An 18,580-nucleotide genomic window follows, 5' to 3' on the forward strand; every position below is an offset into this window, starting at 1 on the left:
ATTGCGAGTTTGTTACTTCTCACTCTGTTTTGTTCCGCGCTTATATCGCTCTTCGGACAACTTTCCGTTATTTCTGATGGCTTTCATCAACTTCAATTATCACGTTGCGCTCCGTGCATCACTACGACTCAAATAAATCAACTTCTCAAAATGATTTTAATAAAGAACCGAATGAAAATGTTCCTTGTTCCCGCTACTATATGTCAAAATTTCTTTCCGCTCTCATAATTCGCTTAAGTTCCACTTCAACATTCTCCACCTCTTCTCCTACTTGTTTTCCTATACAACGAACGGAATTAAAAAATCATACCGCTACATGAAAAGCTCTTCCGTGACGAAGGGTCGATGGAAACATCCAACCGATAAAGAATATCAATGATGTATCTGAAAACGTGTCGAAACGCGCGAGATACGAAAAAAAAAAAACGGAAGAGAGGTAAAAAAAAAAATGCTATCTAGGCTCTTCGGATGATAGAAAGGTGATGACCTCGATCCTACGCCTGCCGCGTATAAAACGCCGCGCCGTTCCCGTCTTGCACCTCGTTCCGCCTGTTTCTGCTTGCCTGTTCTGACTGGCCTGCCCACGCCTGCCCTTCTGTCAATTATATTTACTATTTCATTCATACGGCCGCCGCTTGGACCACGAGCCGTGCCCATTCACGAGAACGGCCGCGCATGCCAGATCGCTCGCGCCCGATGGCTATCCGATAGGATAGCGCCTCCATATATGATTCGGATGGAAGTGCACTGCGGGCAAAAATGTAATTGCCGTAATCTAGGATTATATGGTTGCGTAACATCGACGCTAGATATATTCCTTGTGTTTCTATGCGTGTACACGTGAGTCTGTTCGCGTATACCTTCTATTCTCCGTACGGTGTTACGTAATGTTCGAGCTTTCGACGAAATGGAAACGACAGCGTTGCAGGAGATTCCGAAAAGCCTGCACGCTATTAACCCTGGCCGCGCAATGCGAGACGTTAACAAACGGTCTAATGGCCCCTAGCGATTTCTCGGTCGCGTGTTTCCTCGCGCAATTTTGCTTAAACTTGGACTTTTTTCTCGAAACGAGTTCCAAAATATCTGACTTTGAAAGCCATTGGATATCGCGGTAGAGGCGTTGACAAGTAGCCACGAATACTTTTAGAGTTTTTGTACGCCCCGAGGAGACTAAGAACACGACCTGGCGGCTCTGAACGTCCCACGTTGCACACCGCGTTAGTAAAAAGAAACTCGCGCACGGAGAATCAGTCGAGTCGCTTGACTATTTGTCAAGTTGGTTAATTTCTTGCAAAATAGAAAATGCAAGTAATCAGTCGTATAGACGCTTTGGCATTAAAATTTGAAATGTCAGAAGGGGAGTACGTTATAGTTGTCGTTATAAACGCTTGCGCAGTGAATAGTTTTATTTTTTTATTTTTTTTTTTTGTGAATCTTTCGTTAACAAGTTTCTTTTTCTCTCTTCTTTTTTTTAAAAATGTGTAAGAATTGTCTACGTATCGTGTAGTGTACCTTGAACGCTTCTTTCTTTACTTTCTCACACCGACTCCTCTCGATACACTCGAAGACCGTGAGAATTTTTTCGGCTCCCAAGGGGCGCTCACTAATCGGGCGCTAATTCGCTTGATGCCATAAGGAAACAGACGGGAGGATCTTACTAATTCGAACCGGTGGACCGTAAAAATATACTGACTTTCTATCGCCGTATACGGCGTTCTCGTTTAATGAAGAATGCGATCAGTTATTTACATGGCAAATTTGCTCGCGTTCTCGATGAAAATTTATGCTAATCGACTTAATGCCACGGGTTCATAATACGTTTCTAATGATTCAGCGAGGATTAAGTACTGTCAGTTTTGTAAGGTTACACCTACTCGGATTTAAATGACACGAGTTACCCTAGTTCTCTCATTTTTAATCTTTTTTTTAACTCCTTTTTTTTATATACCGATACCTACGATAGATCGATAATATTAATTGGCTCAACCTCACGTCCAGATCGGTGATCGTTGATCATGTGTTGGATCGATTACGAGACCGACGTCGTACCTTAAAGAGGCCGAGAAATTTTTCGAGTTCCAGCGGAAGAGATGAGGTCAACGTTATTTTCTAATAGATGAAACACTCGACGGTACCACACACATACACCGCTGATAGTTGGAATAATTAAGTTTCCACGTTGATCCTCGTATTCCTATAAAGGCATCGGGCTCACGCCTACGCTCAATTCCTTTTCGACTCTTGTGTGACTAGGACTCTGTGATTGCAAAGCCGTTTTAGAATTTAATGATGTTTTCTCAATTTACGTGTGTAATACTCGTCAAGGATTATTACGTTACTAATAAACGATAACTCGTTATCTACTTGACACATTTTCTCGCACTTTATATTTCGGTCACCGATTGGCTGATTTATGCACGATCGTTTTAGCAGATGTGTTAATCTTCGCTTGATTTTTACCTTGATAAATGTTGCGTACAGTCCGAGTAATGCTTTAAAATTATTTATGTAACCAAATTTAATCAAAGTATTAATATAAAGTCCTTTTGCGTTTATATTACTGCATATAAAGCTCAATTTAAGTTTAAACTTTTAAATCGTTCAATTTTACATTCACGTATGTATAACAGTGCCATCTCTTAATAACAAAAAATGCAATGTATAAAATTACCGTTATCATCGATCGGTAATATCGCAGACTACTTTATTTTTTAATATTTATTCACTAAAGTATAGGCATATATATGTACATACGTACATTCATAAAAGAAAACTAAGTGATTTATATAAAATTCCTGAATCTCTTTAACGGTATGTATGGCATTTCATCTGTATGTCTTAGTCGAAGTTCAATGCTAAGCTTTTCATTTCTTTTCTATGCAATACTTTTTTGTAAGAAATATGATATTTAGTTACAGTATAATTGCATAGGAATTCAATATCTATTGCGTGGAAATCCAGATGCATAAAAGACATACATAATTTCATCGATCGTGATCGGAAGTGGATGTGTATACTTATATACTTACACCTATAATTATCTAGTACATACTTATATGTTAATAAATTATTTCCATCCACGAGGATGAAAATGGATCCACCAGAATAAAGTACACTCTACCAGAGTGACCTCCAACCTCATTCCATTTTCTACATTCATACTACAACTAACGTATAAACAGTTACATTTAGTATAACATAGATAAAATAGCATTAAGAGCAACTAAATGCTACTAATGCTAAATGAGAACTAAATGCATTAGCCTTGAATGTACAGATAATGCAGGAGGCTTCGATCTAAAATTTTTCTATACTTGTGGTACACTATCGCTCTCTCTGTCTAGTACCGCCCGTATCGTTTGAACTTGTTGCACACTACTCTGTATGCTCGGTCGGTAAGTACGTCATTTTCTACCGTAACAGAAAATAACCCACATGTTGCCTCTCTGTTTTCATTCTGTGATTCAATCAGCTGATCAACTATGGAGACATCAATCCTAAACGCGGTAAATGCCATTGTATTTTCTTCAATATCTTATCGTCATGTGTGACTAATAATTTTACCTCCGTCATATGCGCGTAGTTTATGCATTATTCAAATATTAATCGCTATATACAATGTACTTTTGCATCAGTCAGTTGACTGAATTTTACAAAAACATACGACTGTGCAAGCTACGTCGTATTTTGATATTGAGTTGTCGAATGTCATATGTTAATTTTGTTTGGTACTGTTAGTGTTTACATTTTTTTGATTAATGTGTTGTATAAATATTGACATGAAATTTTTTCTACCAAAGGCACACGAAAGACAAAGGAGAGCAGAGGCGTTGTTGCAAGAAGGTCGTTTCGAAGAGGCAGCCAAGTGTCATGAAACAGTGGCTAGTCTTCTAGCAGAGGCACATGCACAACTGGAATCTAGATTTGCTCAGTTGAAGACTTCTAATTTATCAAGTCAGACCCAGCCAATCGTCATTTCCTCTTTCCATTCATTCATTACTTTAGAATCTCTGGCTCTTCAATGTGATTACCATAAAAGACAAGCTGCTGTAGTTAGGTAATAATCATTTCTTTTCTTGCTATACGATGCAAAGGATATTTGTTCTTATGAAAATTTACTTTTTAGAATGAAACAAGCACAATATGAAGAGTACAAAACTACATTGGAAAATCAACGAAGGGAACTTCTTCGCAAACAAGCAGCTAAACAGGTTGAGAAAGATACGTCCGAGTTTGCAAATGATAAATTTGATGGATCTCTACGGCAAGCTATATATAGAACCATCGAAGAGCAGGATAGTCTTTTAAGTCTAATTTTAATACCTAGCAGCGAGGACAAAGCTTTCAAATATCCAAAGGATACAAGCACTGTTATAGAGGAACTCAAAACTGTTAATTGCCAATTACGTTGTCTGGTTGGTAGCTTGCTAAGTCAATTAGAGGCAAAGGAAGAGGAAGTGAGACAGTTGACCGAACAACTTCATGCAGTGTCTGCTAACCTTAATGACGAAACTAGACTAGATAATGCACATTCCTTAAGACTTGCACCTTTGCCACCTTTAACTCCTCTTGAGATGCCACTTTTTGACTTTACGTCAACATAAAGTGTTGTACAACAAACGTGATTCTTTTATTAAAATATTTCTCCAAATAAGATATAGATACAGTATACAAAATTAAATCAAGTCTGTAATAGTACAAAAACCAACATGACAAATTGCTACAGTATTGAGTTTCTTACCGTAGAATTTTCAAGTTCAAATATATTACAATTAACATTTCGTAACATGAGGGGAAATGATGTAATGTAACCAAACTTAATGTATATTAGTACTTATTTTTGTTCATTTGGGGTTCTTCAAAGGGATCAAAATACATATCAATGAAACACAAAATATGTATTTCGTTCAAAAGTGGATTTACAAAGACCATGCGTCTATGTATGTGAATAATAAAGTAGTTGATTTATTGATTAAGCTACTGCCAGTTAGATGTTCGTAACTAGAAGTAAATATGTAACACAGTAATGAATATTCCATGAGATTGTACAGAGTTGATGTAAAAATGTACCTAATCATTGTTAATTCGCGATCTTGTTGCAATTGCGCACTTTTAAAAATTATCGTCGAAGATGTAGGTAACGTTTGAGAAACTTTGTTATTTATTATGTAATGTCGCGCAATAAACATTTCTCGAATCAGACATTCATTCCTGATTTATCATTACAGATTCATTCAAATATTTTTTACATTGCTATGGATATGACGAAATATTTGACGTTCTTTCATAAACGAACAGGTTCACTGTCTTTTGAACTTGTCACTCTGACAGATATATAAATAAACATGTTTCGTTAGAAAGTAAGAAAAGAAAAAAAAAAAAAATGTAAGATAATGATCAAAATTTCTGGCGTAATCTTATGTTACTTGAAACATGAGGCATTCGTTGTTCATTCATCGCAAATGGAAATTCATCGGAAATTTCTAATTTGGAGTATGGTTAAGGGATGGAAGGACCAAGTGAAATAATAACGATTTTCATAGGACAGGCTGGCACGCAAATAGCAAATGCTTGTTGGGAATTATTTTGTCTGGAACATGGTGTGTCCCCAAACGGTTCTCTTCGTCAGGGCTATTATCCAATGGACCCTTCTATGCATGCTTTTTTTTCAGAGACACAAGTGAGGAAATATATAATAAGCGATCGTCCAAATATTAATATACACTGTGGCTTATATAAATACGTTACATACTGTAATTCGTGTTGGAAATGAAATTGAAAGAAGATTCTATGACTACTGATAATAAGATTAAAAAGCTATTCGAAATGAAATAAAAATTAAGAATATAAAATCTGTAAAAATTGCATTGGAGGCTTTACTCTTGAGAAAATTGAGTTTCAAAACTTGTCAAGTATACGTGAACTTGGCTGATTCTCGAGTAGATACAGATAATTGACGGCAAGCTGTTCTATGTTCGAAAATCAGACGAAAATGTAAGATAACTTCTTGCTATCTGAAAATCACAGCAAAAAAAATGTAATAAATATATATTCATTGATTTTCTGATTTTAATACTACTTGGAAGCCTTCAACGTGATTTTGTTATCTTTCACTTGTGCCGCGTGTTACGTGCATTATGCATTATTGAATTTCGATAAAAAAATATCACTGAAGTGAATGCAAACATTCTGATTACATGGAAATTCATTTTTAGACAAGAAAATTGACGCCACGCACGTTAATCATCGATTTAGAGCCCACTGTGATCGACGAGATTAGGACTGGCGTTTATAAAGCTCTTTTCAATCCCGAGTCATTGATCACTGGGAAAGAAGACGCGTCGAACAATTTCGCCAGGGGTTATTATTCCATCGGTAGTGAGGCGATCGTCCTTGTGTTGGATCGCGTTCGTAGAATATGGGAAACATGCTCGAGGCCAGCTGGATTTATCGTATTCAGGTTACTGAATTTTGACGAAAGAGAAAAATTATATAAAGGCTCAAAGATTTGTCGGATTTAGAATGCGGATGTTTATGCATTTATGAGAAATTTGTAAATGCATACATAGATATCCAAAGTATAATACTCTCTATAATGTTTACTTCGTAAAACAATTTTTCATCTAGGTTCTAACGTTTTAATTATATTCAAAAAATTATGAATTTACATAAACAAATATGCGTAGTCTAATCACAACGAAAGATATGCTACTCGTTGAATTGCGTTAGCTCAATTTGGTTAAAACTCGATGTTTGTAAAGGTCAATTAGCGGTGGTACCGGAAGTGGTTTCGCCACACTGTTACTCGAACATCTATCACAGAATTATCCTAAGACGATCACTCTAGACTTTGTTGTCTTTCCATCACCTAACATTGCCACCGTTATCGTGGAACCCTATAATGCAGTCCTTACTACCCACGGTGCATTGGACCACGTGAATTGTTCCTTCCTCGTCGACAACGAAGCTTTATACGACATTTGCGCCAGGTATATTAATTAACGCATTCACTGTTAACAAGATTCGTCTATTCGACTAAAATAGACGTCAGAAGCAGCGAAAGCGTTAAACTAATAGAGATCAGTAACATGTTGCATCGCCCTGTTGTTTATTACTTATAGGAACTTGGATGTTGATTGCCCAACTTACACCAATTTAAATCGCCTGATGGCTCAAGTTGTTTCAAGCATCACAGCTTCGATGAGGTTCGAGGGTGCCATAAATCTTAGTCTCGAAGAACTGCAAACAAATTTGGTGCCGTATCATAGAATTCATTTCACTTTGGCTACGTACGCTCCGCTGATCTCTCCCAGAAAAGCCATGCATTCCGAAATTACCACCCAACAGATCACCTACAGTTGCTTCGAACCTTCTAATCAGGTGAAGTAAAAATGGAAATATCTCGAGGATAATCGATGTTCCGTAAAAGATCCTTAAGAATCCTGACAGTCAAGTAACTTGGAATATGTTAATGATCTTCGAATATTACATTTTCGACTTATTTTCGTATATAGAATTTTCTTCTGCCTAATCTTCTTCAGGCAAATTCACGTATACTTGAAAAGTTCCTAAACATGATTTCTTCGCGAATGGAGCCTGCGATACAATTTTATTTTATGTTTAATTTTCGTCCCACTTTGAGCAATAGAAGCTTCCATGGCTTCTTCCGTGCCACGAATTTAAGCTCACGGTGTACAGGCAAATTTTATTATTCCTACTTATCCTCGCGATTCGTTCATCACAACTGTATTCCTCCAAAGTTTTATCATCTCATTTCATAAACTTCAGATGGTATCATGTGACCCACGCGTAGGAGCTTACACCAGTTGCTGTTTGCTGTATCGTGGAGACGTGGCTCCAAATGATGTCAATAGAACGATCGCGTCGTTGAAGGGGGCGAAGTCGATTCGTTTCGTCACTTGGAGTCCGACTGGGTTCAAGGTAATTGCGCAGCTTTTTTCCTTTCTCATTTTACAACAAACAATTACTCGCGATCAACAAGGAACTGGATCGTTGTTAAATGATGCAGCGAATTTCTAGCTCGTTGTTTAACATACGCATAACGTTGACGTCTGATAGCAACGAAAATTGGTACGTTGAACTCTAAATAGATAATTCCATATTTTATACAATCATTCATGAGCTTGTTTAATCTGGCGAAATAAAATAGACGATTTGCATCATCTATTTTATAAACAAAGATAGAATTCTCGATAATTCTGAATCTTTAAACCTTTTTCGGATTAGCCTGGTTACCTGAATCAGGCAGAAAATTTTTCTGGCGTGAAGTTATTATTTACATTACATATTTCACTTGAGATATTCTCTCAAATTTGTATTCATTTCGCTTGACATCAAGTCGTTTGAATTCGAGCAACCTGACTAGTCTAAACGAAGTTTTACCGAGAGGAGCTTTAGTATTCAGATCTCACATGGAAAATGTCAAAGGCTTTCAAAGATGCGCTATGGTAGTCGAGCAAAATACCTTTCTTGAATTACTAACGTTCTCCTGAACCTTTACCATCGAATCATTCATATCTTCATAAACTTTCACCCAACTTTCCACCTTCCTTCAAACTTTAACTGCTTTAATCACAAACCTCCACCAACCATAGCTTGTAAGTTACATAGTAAGGTAAAATAGATGTGATATATAGTTTAATAGTTTAATTAGTTTCTATCAAAGTCCCTTCCCAAATTTCCTTTTTAGACTAGTCTGTAAATACACTGTTACATTAGGGGATTATATGTATATACACATAAATCCCCTAATGTATTTACTAATGTATTATATGTATGTATTATGTATGTATTATGTATGTATTTACCTAATGTATTATATGTATATACACATAAATCGCCTAATGTAACAGTGTATTTTAGATCGCGATTTCGATTCTAAAAAATGAAAAAATGAAAAATCTTCGAATAATTTTCATCCCAACCGCCGTATAGTAGTCGATATAATATCGCTACGTAAATTGGTATAAAGCATGTTTCTAAAAGCTAGAGACGGCAAGAACAAGATATTTTATTTTTTTAAGAATTCTGAAATTCAAATGATTACTTTTATAGGTAGGAATTAACTATCAGCCAACTACAACAGTTCCCGGAGGTGACCTGGCGAAGTCGAGGAGGACGGTAGTGATGGCCAGCAACAATACCGCTATCAGATATAGATGGTCGATGCTTGTTCGGAAATTCGACTTGATGTTGCAGAAAAGAGTTTTCGTTCACCATTACGTAGGTGAAGGCATGGAGGAAGATTCCTTCGGTGAAGCTCGCGACAACGTCATAGCTCTGATTGACGATTATAAGGAGGTCGAGAAGTGATCTTTAAATTGGCAAGCTCTATAGCTTGAAACTTCCTTTCTCCAACAATCACGAAGAATTTAAGATGAGAAAACTATATGAATATACAGTGGCTTGCGAAAGTATTCGAACTCTTGTAGACATCTTTTACGAATACACTATATGCGTTGTATCAAATATTTGAAAATTTTATTGGCTTTGTAATGATACACGACTGTCATGATTATGTTTATAAAGTTTGAAACAAGTCTGAAAATACATGTAAAAATCACAAGATATTTGGCGTAACTATAAGTCTCGATATTTGATTAAACGTTTGCAGTAAATATATCGTGAGCTCTATATACGCATACTTACACACATTTTCCGGTTGTTTCGAATATAATCGTTATAGTACAAACTAAATTTCCAAATATACATAACAATTTTCTATGGTAAGTGTTCAAATAACTTCATCAGCCGCTGTATATAGATTAAACTCTATCTTTCTCTGATTTCAAAGTGAAAAATGATTTAGAAACAAAGAATTTCCATATTTGCTCTTGTCTCGAAGAAGCAGTCGTTTGTTTTCATACGTGAGGAAAAGAACAAATTGCGTGATTACACGAGATAAGGGAGAATCGCACGAAGATATGCAGACGAACAGTGTAGACTCGCTGGCACCACTGGCACGATACAAGCGATCGTGTAATATGAGCCTTTTATAAGCCGAACTAATTAACTCCACTTTTTATGAATCTCTTAACTAAGGTACAAAGATCCAGAGAACGCGGATAATACAGAAAAATATGTAAAGCATCTCAAGTGAAACAAATTACTATGTAGATTCTGTTCCCTTAGTTTTTTTCTTCGTAAGAATATGAAATTGCGAAAGTGTACGAAATATTAAATTACGAAATTTTTAATAAAAATCCGCAGTCTAGTCATGGTGAATTCTAAGATAAATTTCACAGTGATAATAACATCTTAGCTTTTCTACACTTTCCAATTTGCGGAGTCAATCGATATGGTTTCTGAACGGTTCATATTTGTTCCCACTGTTATACTTGGCGCGAGCATACGCCCACAAGGAGTCACGTTCCTCTCGATTCTAACTCGTAGAAACAACCACGAGCTGCCAAACCAGTATAATAACATTAGGTCTCGTTCATGTAACAACGTGTTTCTGATAAGCGGTATCAAGCGATTGGTAATTCCTGTCGGTATCAACATCATCTGCTTTGTTCTGGATATAATTGGTCACCTATCTTTTATTACCGAGAAGTCATCGAAATAAATTCTAGGAAGATAAATCTGGCATCGTCAAGTGTATCCTGTAATAAATAAAATGTGTTGCCCCGAAGCTTGACAATAAAGTAATTTTCCCGTCTTTCCTTATCACAGCAATATTCTTTTGTTCAAATAGACTAAGCTCAATAAATGGCTCATTTATTTTTAATCCGTCGATTAATCTATTTTCATAGGTTTTCCACGAATATATAGCCATTTATAGACTCTGGACATATATGCACTTTCATACTTTTATAGATACATTCAAAGAAAGGGAACCTAAGCAGATATTTCACCCACGATTTATAGATTCTAGATTCGAGATTATCGATTATATTAGATAACACATTAAAACAATCAAATTTATAGATTGTATTAGAAGATATATTAAAACAATTTAATTTATTGATTATATCAGAAGATTCAATAAAACAATCTAATTTATAGATTGTATTAGAATATAACATATATTCTGTGTAAGAAAAAGTATACAAATACTTAGTAGATATTAGAATGAATACTTTATGGATATTGGATATATTCTATATGCTCTTGTACGTTATATATGAGTAGGAAAATTGAATGGCGTAGTATATAATAGCATTAGAAAGATAAGAAAATATCGCAAGATTATATAACAGGCATAGAAATTTGAAAGTGAGATAAAAATGTACTTATTCTGTAAAATGCGCGGTCTAGTGGATCATTCAGAATTCTCAGATCTTCGTTTCACGATTCAATTTGGGGATACCCAAAATTGATTTCGGTCGAGTGACTCGTGCTCGCGATAACACGAACACGATAATGCTCGATAAGGTCGATATATAATTAACTGAATAGAACCATGCCCCCCAGCGAAGATATGTGCGTCCACTCCAGAAACCTTATCATTTACGCATATATAATATAGTATACTTGTTTATATGGCCTGTCTACGATTATGTAATTTTCTTTCAAAGCAATTACTCGCTTTCCTCGTTTTTCGATTATCGTTCAACATTGAATTCTTTACATATGTACTCGTATATACATATGTATATGCACACGAACGATGCAAGCATGCGATAAAAGGGGTTTCGCTCGCTCATTGACAAATTCACCTCCAATTGCGTTTTACAAATCTTTCACTTACGTCTCTTATGTTCTCACTTTCTACAAACGTCACGAAATACAAAGTAAAAATGAGAACACGTGGTAAATTAGACAATGCGAAAGATGCTATGAAGAAAGTGTGAGAAAATTGCAAGAAGCACATAAAAAAAAGAAAAAAATTAAAAAAGCTACATTCTGTAGAGATGGCACTAGTACAACCCTTATCACAATATACCCGATGTCATAAACAAAAATATATCACCTAACAATGCACTTTGTTTATTATAGGATGTTAGTACAGTTAACACGCCAAACGCTATGTCTTCCTTGCTATATCCATATGTACGCTGTATCTTTAGAGACCAACGCTAAACTTTCCGTTTAGGAGGCAACGGTTTCTAGAAACCAACAACAACAAATTAAAAAAGATATCTTGTAATCGTGTAATATTAAGAAATATGTTTACACTTTTTTAATGGATTTCGTCGAAACATCTTAAATAAAAATTAATCAAATAAAAATCCTCCGCAAGTATTCGATGTTCTATTATTTCCTGCATTTACGTATCGTCTAAATAGAAAGTAGAACAGAACTAGCTCCGCCTTCAACGTATTAATAAATAATAATAATAATCTTCGGAATGTGTAATTAATTATCTGTTATACATACACTTTAAAACATTTGTCGCGTGTCAGTCACCGATGGGGCTCGAAGGGCGTAAGCAGAAAGCTCAGTGACGGTAATCGGTGACTGTCATTCACATCGGTGAATGTGCAAATGGAAATCGCAGGCAGCTACGACAAGACACGAGCCGCTCTTATCGAAATCGACGATCGTCTATCGCGATCACGTCGTCCCCTCTCCGCTTCTCTCCGCGACGCCACGAAGGCTTCACGTGAATTACACGACTTTTCCGTTCCTCGTAAAAGATCGTATGCACGCGTTTTTTCGCGCTTTTGCGTGTTAAACGCATCGTTTTATCTGTTCCACCGATTTAAGTGGTTTTCGGGTTACGCAGCACGCGATGAACTCCACGATTTCTTTTCCGCTTGCCCCCCTGGGAAAACTTTCCATCGATCGTTTGGATCATAACATTTTCGAAAGTGCGTTACATCTCGCATCCACAATTTCTTGCCAAGTATCTCATTAATTTGATAATCGGGAAAGACGAGCTAAGTCGTCGATTATTGGGATTTCTAATTCCTTGAACGCACAATACTTTCTCTATTTACGCATCTCATAGTTTTCTACTCCTGCTATTTCTTTTTGTTTTTCACTTTCGAGAATAAGTTATGTTTATATCTGGAAAAATTCAAGTCAATCTATCTAAAATTAGTCGTCCTTAACTTCTAATTTCATGATTATAGGAATATGTACATTGAATATATCGATATAATTAAATATCAAATTATACTATCGAATTACGCTCCGCTAAACGTGATATGTATTACGCGTTTATTTTCTCATACTTATCGCATAAACATGCTGACACTTTTCTTTTTATATACGAGAGGGGAGGTTGTAGATTACTCGGTTAAGAAGAGATCGCAATTAAAAAACGGTTAACATTCCATTAAATCATGATCTAAGTGGTCGTTTGTAAACATTTTATTTGAGCGCGTGCATTGATTGTTTTAAGATCGTAGGAGGTTGATTCTTCAGAAGCATCTCTGAAGTGCATATAACGTGTATGTCAATATGAAGAGAAAAGAGGAAAGAGGAATTTGAATTGTCGGCCACATTATTCAAGAGTATTTCTCGCCTTTTCCTTGGGTTTAACCCTGTCATATTCATCGAGTCATTCTGATATTAAAATCCGGTCATATTGTTCTTCGAATTTCTCAAATTCTACGTTTCAGTTTCAAACATCGGGAACAGTAAACTTATTTTTGTTTGTTAAAACGAGAGTATGATTCAGATAAAAAAAGTTCGAGGAATTCGGCAGAGTTAATATTTGAGCAGTTATATCGTATAGTATTAATTTTGATAAATTAATAAAAGTGAAAAGTATATATAATAAAATTGCAAATTTATTTTTTATCGTGTAGAACGACGTTTGTTGGCAGAATTTTCCAGCCTTTGTGAAAATAAATGAAGCACAATTTCCAGGAAAATCATATACAATAGATTAGGCCCCTGTTATACGTTGTATCAACAATTAACCGATAAAAGCGCACTCGTTACTCGAATGAACATTATCGAGACGAGACTCGTTACAAATTATAACCTGGTGATTTTAGTGATAAGGATAAAAATAACTCTCCAGTCTAATGGATCAACGATATCGAAAGAATCGATATAGATTTTTGTACATCCCGATCATGTGATCGGCAGATGTAATAGACGCAACCTTCCGCGTCAGTTTTGGTCAATGAATAACGATTAGAGCTCGCTACGTAGAATTGTTAGATAATAAGAGAGATGTTTTGGAATCATATGTGTAATTCACAAGGAAAGCCAGTATTTTCTACTAAAGCTATAGTTTGTAAACTGGAACGTATTTTAAACTTTGAATTTATACATATAGCGATTTTAAATAAATAGTTTGAACTCAATACACGTAATCGTTGAATTTTTGAAAGGGTAGATTCTCTGAAATGGTTTCTTTTGTAAAAAAAAAAAAAAAAGAATTTTCGTTTGAAAAGTAAGAGGTATTCTAGACTTCTTCCAATTTACATAGTGATTAGAATTCGCGTATTTCCGACAAGAGGACGTATTTCCAACCTATCTATGTTTATGTAGCCGTGTAATTTTAGAAACGCTCTTTCTCTGTTTGACAAGTAGTGTTCGCGCACGAGAATGATCTGTGATTTTCCCAGACACAATGACAGATGAGCAGCACGCGTTTTCCTTTGTACTACACCCAGGAAGAGCACGCTGCTGTGTATTCCGACGCGTACAATGTACGACATATGAATAAATCGTACGTACAGTAACTCACGAAAGTATTCGAGCTCTTATCATAAAAACCTTTTTTGAAATTTCTTTGGCGATATTTTATATCGCTTTTTTATCATTCTTTTATAATTGTAAGACAGAGCAGTTCCAAGACATTTATTTCAAACATACGCTCGGTGGAAAATCAAAAATGCAGCATGAATAGTACAGCCTTAAACATACAATAAGTACTAAAGATGGTCTCGCTAAATATTGTGGCTTATTAATACAGCCATTGATTGACCGTACAAATATTTTGGAAATTTTTGGGAAGCGTATGCTTCCAATAAATATCTTGCAACTTTCACATACGTTTCCAAATCAGTTTCAAATTTTGCCAATATCGTCACGATAGTCGTGTCTCGCTACAGTGCTAATGTTTCAAAAAGTTTTGCTGCATAAGTGCAACATTGTGATCGACTAATCGTTTCCTTGATAACCTACGTCAATTGTCGTTAATATTTACGTTAATATCGCGTTTCATATAAGACTGGCAACTGTATACGTTTCCAAATTTGTTCCAAACGTTACCAATATAGTCACGTTAGTCGGATCTCATTACAGCGTTAACGAAATCTCAAAATGTCTCGTACGATGCACATACCAGATTCATGAAAGGTTTCTACAAGTGTCGAGTACTCTCGTGAGAAACTGTACATCGACTGTCGTCAGAAACAAAGTACATCGAGATGATGCGAAATGTTATCTCTGTCAGGAGACTATTTTTTCAACGATACGAGCCGCGTGTCGTCACATATAAATTTCCATGTGCGGCAAGCGATCGAGGAAAAACCGTTTAATGATTTAGAAGAAGGTATCGTATAGATGATTTACGGACCTCGTATGTTTCGCTTCGCCGTTATTTACTAACATTTCTCTGTATTCATACACTATACGTAATTACTGTGTTTCGTATGAAAAAGGAGAAGATCGTTCGGAAGTAACGATACAAGGTCACGTTATCACGATCCGATTTACTATATCGATGTATGACCGCGTTAATGCGTTCCACGCGTTTATAGTTTCTCTTAGTTATGCTTTACTTGACCAATCCACATTTTGGTCCACCGACCGAGCATTCCGCAATTGCGCCACAGTGGTCGGCTGTTTATCGAATTTTGCTTTTACACGCTAGAAGCTTCGATAACGATGCACCGATAGGTAAAGTGGAAACGACGCGGCGACGTTTATCTAAATCTTGCGCTGCCATTTTTAAAAGTATCCCACCAGTGGCTGTCTTCTCAGGATTCGGTGATCACGGTGAATGACGCTAACTTCCTCTTATCACGAGATCCCGTGACGTCGTCTTTATCGTATAAATTATCCACCGGAGAAGACCAGTTCGCCAGTCAAGCTTTCCTCCTCGTACGGTCGTGTACTCATAAGGTAGAGACACTTACGACAAGTTCAACTCGTTATTTCCACCAGTTTTCGACCAGCTACGAAATAGAACTCCACAGTTCTATCTCCAACATCTAGTCCACAGTATATCGACTTGAGCAAAGCAAACAAAGGTGAGCGCTTCTATTTGGTGTCGTTTATTTCGTTCTTTCTTTTTCCTGGTATTTGCTTCGGAACTTCGACTTTCAATCTTCGCTGTGGTATACGTATATTTCCAAACATTACATTACTCTATATTATTCTATATAAATATACGTGTGGTTACTTATACGAGATGATTCTCTGCAAGATCTTCGATTAGAATCACTTCGTATTTCTTCGGTGACGATTCTTTTACTCTTCTTGGCTTCTCAACTTTCGATTTCAGATTACAAATGCCTACGATATTTAATTATTCATTTCCTTCCTTTTTCCGACTGTAACTTCCAACTTCTGATCGTAGGCCATAAATATCTACAATACTGAATCGTTATATTTTCCCAGTGGATCGTTGAAATCCATAAATTAATCTTCCGTTTTATTTCACTTTCAGATGCTGATCGGTGGAGCCGTAAGCTACGTCGCTGGCAAACAAGCAGTTCGCACAATTTATTGGCGAACGGCGAGTGATGGTCGCCTGTTGAAGACAGCGAAAACCTGTATGTTCCAAGGTCCTCCAAAACCAGCACCCTCCTCGACGTCCGCTAAGTCGGCGTTCGAGGGTCAATCCCATATGGACCCTATACCAAAAGACATCTTCAACTACAGAAATTAGATGGCAATTAACATGACACTGAATCAAATAACCGGGGGTTGCGGGAGGAGGAGGGGGGGGGGAAGAATAAAAAGATCTTCGGGGTTGGCGACTGCATTTTGTAAATAGTTTTTAATAATTTAAAACAATATTTGTATATGTTAGTCGTAGTTTCATTTGTATAATATAATTATAGCATAAAATATATTTATTTTCTATCTCGTAAGTTACATGTTTTGTTTCCTGTCTATAATCATCGAGTTCGTGAACTCAATACTCTGATGAATATTCGTTTATCGATATTTACGCGTTCTTCATGAATTTCTTTCGCGCATTATTGTGCAAAGCTCCATTAGCAATCGAATCTCGAAGTCAATGAGTGTATCATCGAAATAATGACGCACGCGAATTATCGCCATGCGTCTAGGTGAAGCTAGGCATGAATGCTCCCTCTGCGAGCTTTCATACTTGAACTTTGAAATAAGGCCATGCGGGTTTGCGTCACTGATTCTTCTTAGGTAGAGAATAGGAGCCTTTTAACCAATCGTAAATTGTTGGAGATGATAACGATTAATCGTGTGAAGAAGCGTGGTCTCTGGAGCAAGAAAAATGTCCCAACAATATTGCGATCTTGCGTTTCAAACTTCAATTTCATTGAACACAATTTATTTGAGCAGAGTAATACGCACTTAGTGTACGCTTTTGTAAAACTTTCCCTTCACAGCGTATAGACGGGTCAAAACAATTTCTCGACTGAAGGCAATCTCTTCGTGAAGATTATGAAATTTTTTACGTGCGTGAACTTCTTGCAAAATCCCAGTTCCGGTTTTATCGCGAAAAAAAATTTTACGATCATGCACATGCACATGCATCGTGCTCTGTTCTGATTCATCGATATCAGATACGTCATCCTTTAACCGTAGACCATCTCGGATGGAAAATGTAAACTACAGAGAATAGCGAGCTTTTTCTTCTCCATCTACGACTCGTGGAGTCTTAAATATGAAGTGGAAACTTACGTACTTCGATGTGAATTGGGCTGACGTGAATTCTCTGGGCTAATACAGGATAGTATCGGGTAAACCGAGTAGATTGTAGGTGGTTAAGTGCACGCGTACTTAACGAACATTCAAACTTGACTTTTTCGAGAACGGAGCTCCATATGAAAAAATTGTAGTCTATATTTTCGACTTAGTTTTACACCAGGAATCGCTTTCTTCCAGGTTGTATCAAGTTTTCGGAGACGTATCGCTATATCCACTATCCCATGTCCAAGCCCATTCCACAGTTTACATTTCCATCTCACATTCTATGCATGATATATTTTATCTTATATCCTATGTCCAATAACTAATATTCCCAACCCTCATTTTTCATTTTACTTCCCTTTATTTCATCCCTTCGTGTCATAATTAATAATTTATACCCCGTTTCTCATATTCTCTAGTCCACATCTAGTATGGCTAGCCCATATCTTCTATCTTAATTCTCACATCACATATCTTCTCGCACATTTCATATATCTTTTATTCATATACATTCCTTCTCTATATTCCATGTCCAACACTCTATTTCCTTTTTTCTACATCCCGATTCAAATGACCAATTTTTCTAAATCCATTTCCCAGTATCCCATACTTTAAAACTCGTGGGCAACGAAATTCATTTTGTCGGATGGCGACTTTTAGTCGTGGAAAACGTCGGTTTCTTGTGGAATTTGCGGGCAACGAATTTCGTTTGCGAGAAGTGAAAATGTCTTGTAGGCAATTTGCAAGGTTACATTTTACGTATTGTGTACATTCTCTGGGTTTTCTCTTGCGTCTGACTTGGAATGGC

At 36.5% G+C, this 18,580-nt stretch overlaps 2 protein-coding genes and 1 long non-coding RNA gene across 4 annotated transcripts; all 3 read left to right on the top strand.

Annotated features, from left to right (window-relative positions):
• The first annotated feature begins 3,379 nt into the window (after positions 1 to 3,379).
• Positions 3,380 to 5,208, top strand: LOC138183897 (nuclear receptor-binding factor 2). Its single transcript, XM_069121380.1, has 3 exons — positions 3,380 to 3,506; positions 3,801 to 4,057; positions 4,127 to 5,208. Exons 1-3 carry the CDS (start codon positions 3,483 to 3,485, stop codon positions 4,602 to 4,604), a joined length of 759 nt encoding a protein of 252 aa, XP_068977481.1. The 5' UTR covers positions 3,380 to 3,482; the 3' UTR covers positions 4,605 to 5,208.
• A 133-nt stretch (positions 5,209 to 5,341) lies between these two features.
• LOC138183896 (tubulin alpha chain) lies at positions 5,342 to 10,684 on the top strand. 2 transcript variants are annotated; one of them, XR_011174196.1, is made up of 6 exons: positions 5,342 to 5,680; positions 6,216 to 6,460; positions 6,762 to 6,989; positions 7,122 to 7,380; positions 7,789 to 8,091; positions 9,076 to 9,149. XR_011174196.1 is itself a non-coding variant. In XM_069121379.1 (6 exons), exons 1-6 carry the CDS (start codon positions 5,507 to 5,509, stop codon positions 9,331 to 9,333), a joined length of 1,317 nt encoding a protein of 438 aa, XP_068977480.1. In that variant the 5' UTR covers positions 5,342 to 5,506; the 3' UTR covers positions 9,334 to 10,684. The 2 variants fall into 2 exon arrangements, 1 of the variants encoding a protein (XP_068977480.1); XM_069121379.1 differs by having other exon boundaries at positions 7,789 to 7,941; positions 9,076 to 10,684.
• Positions 10,685 to 15,081: 4,397 nt separating this feature from the next.
• Positions 15,082 to 16,009, top strand: LOC138184562 (uncharacterized). The gene is made up of 2 exons (XR_011174342.1): positions 15,082 to 15,771; positions 15,856 to 16,009. It is a non-coding gene; the product is annotated as an uncharacterized LOC138184562 (long non-coding RNA).
• The last annotated feature ends 2,571 nt before the right edge of the window (positions 16,010 to 18,580 follow it).

Source organism: Bombus flavifrons, chromosome 10 (assembly GCF_040668555.2).
Source record: "Bombus flavifrons isolate JBK064 chromosome 10, iyBomFlav1_principal, whole genome shotgun sequence".
Lineage (NCBI taxonomy): Eukaryota > Metazoa > Arthropoda > Insecta > Hymenoptera > Apidae > Bombus > Bombus flavifrons.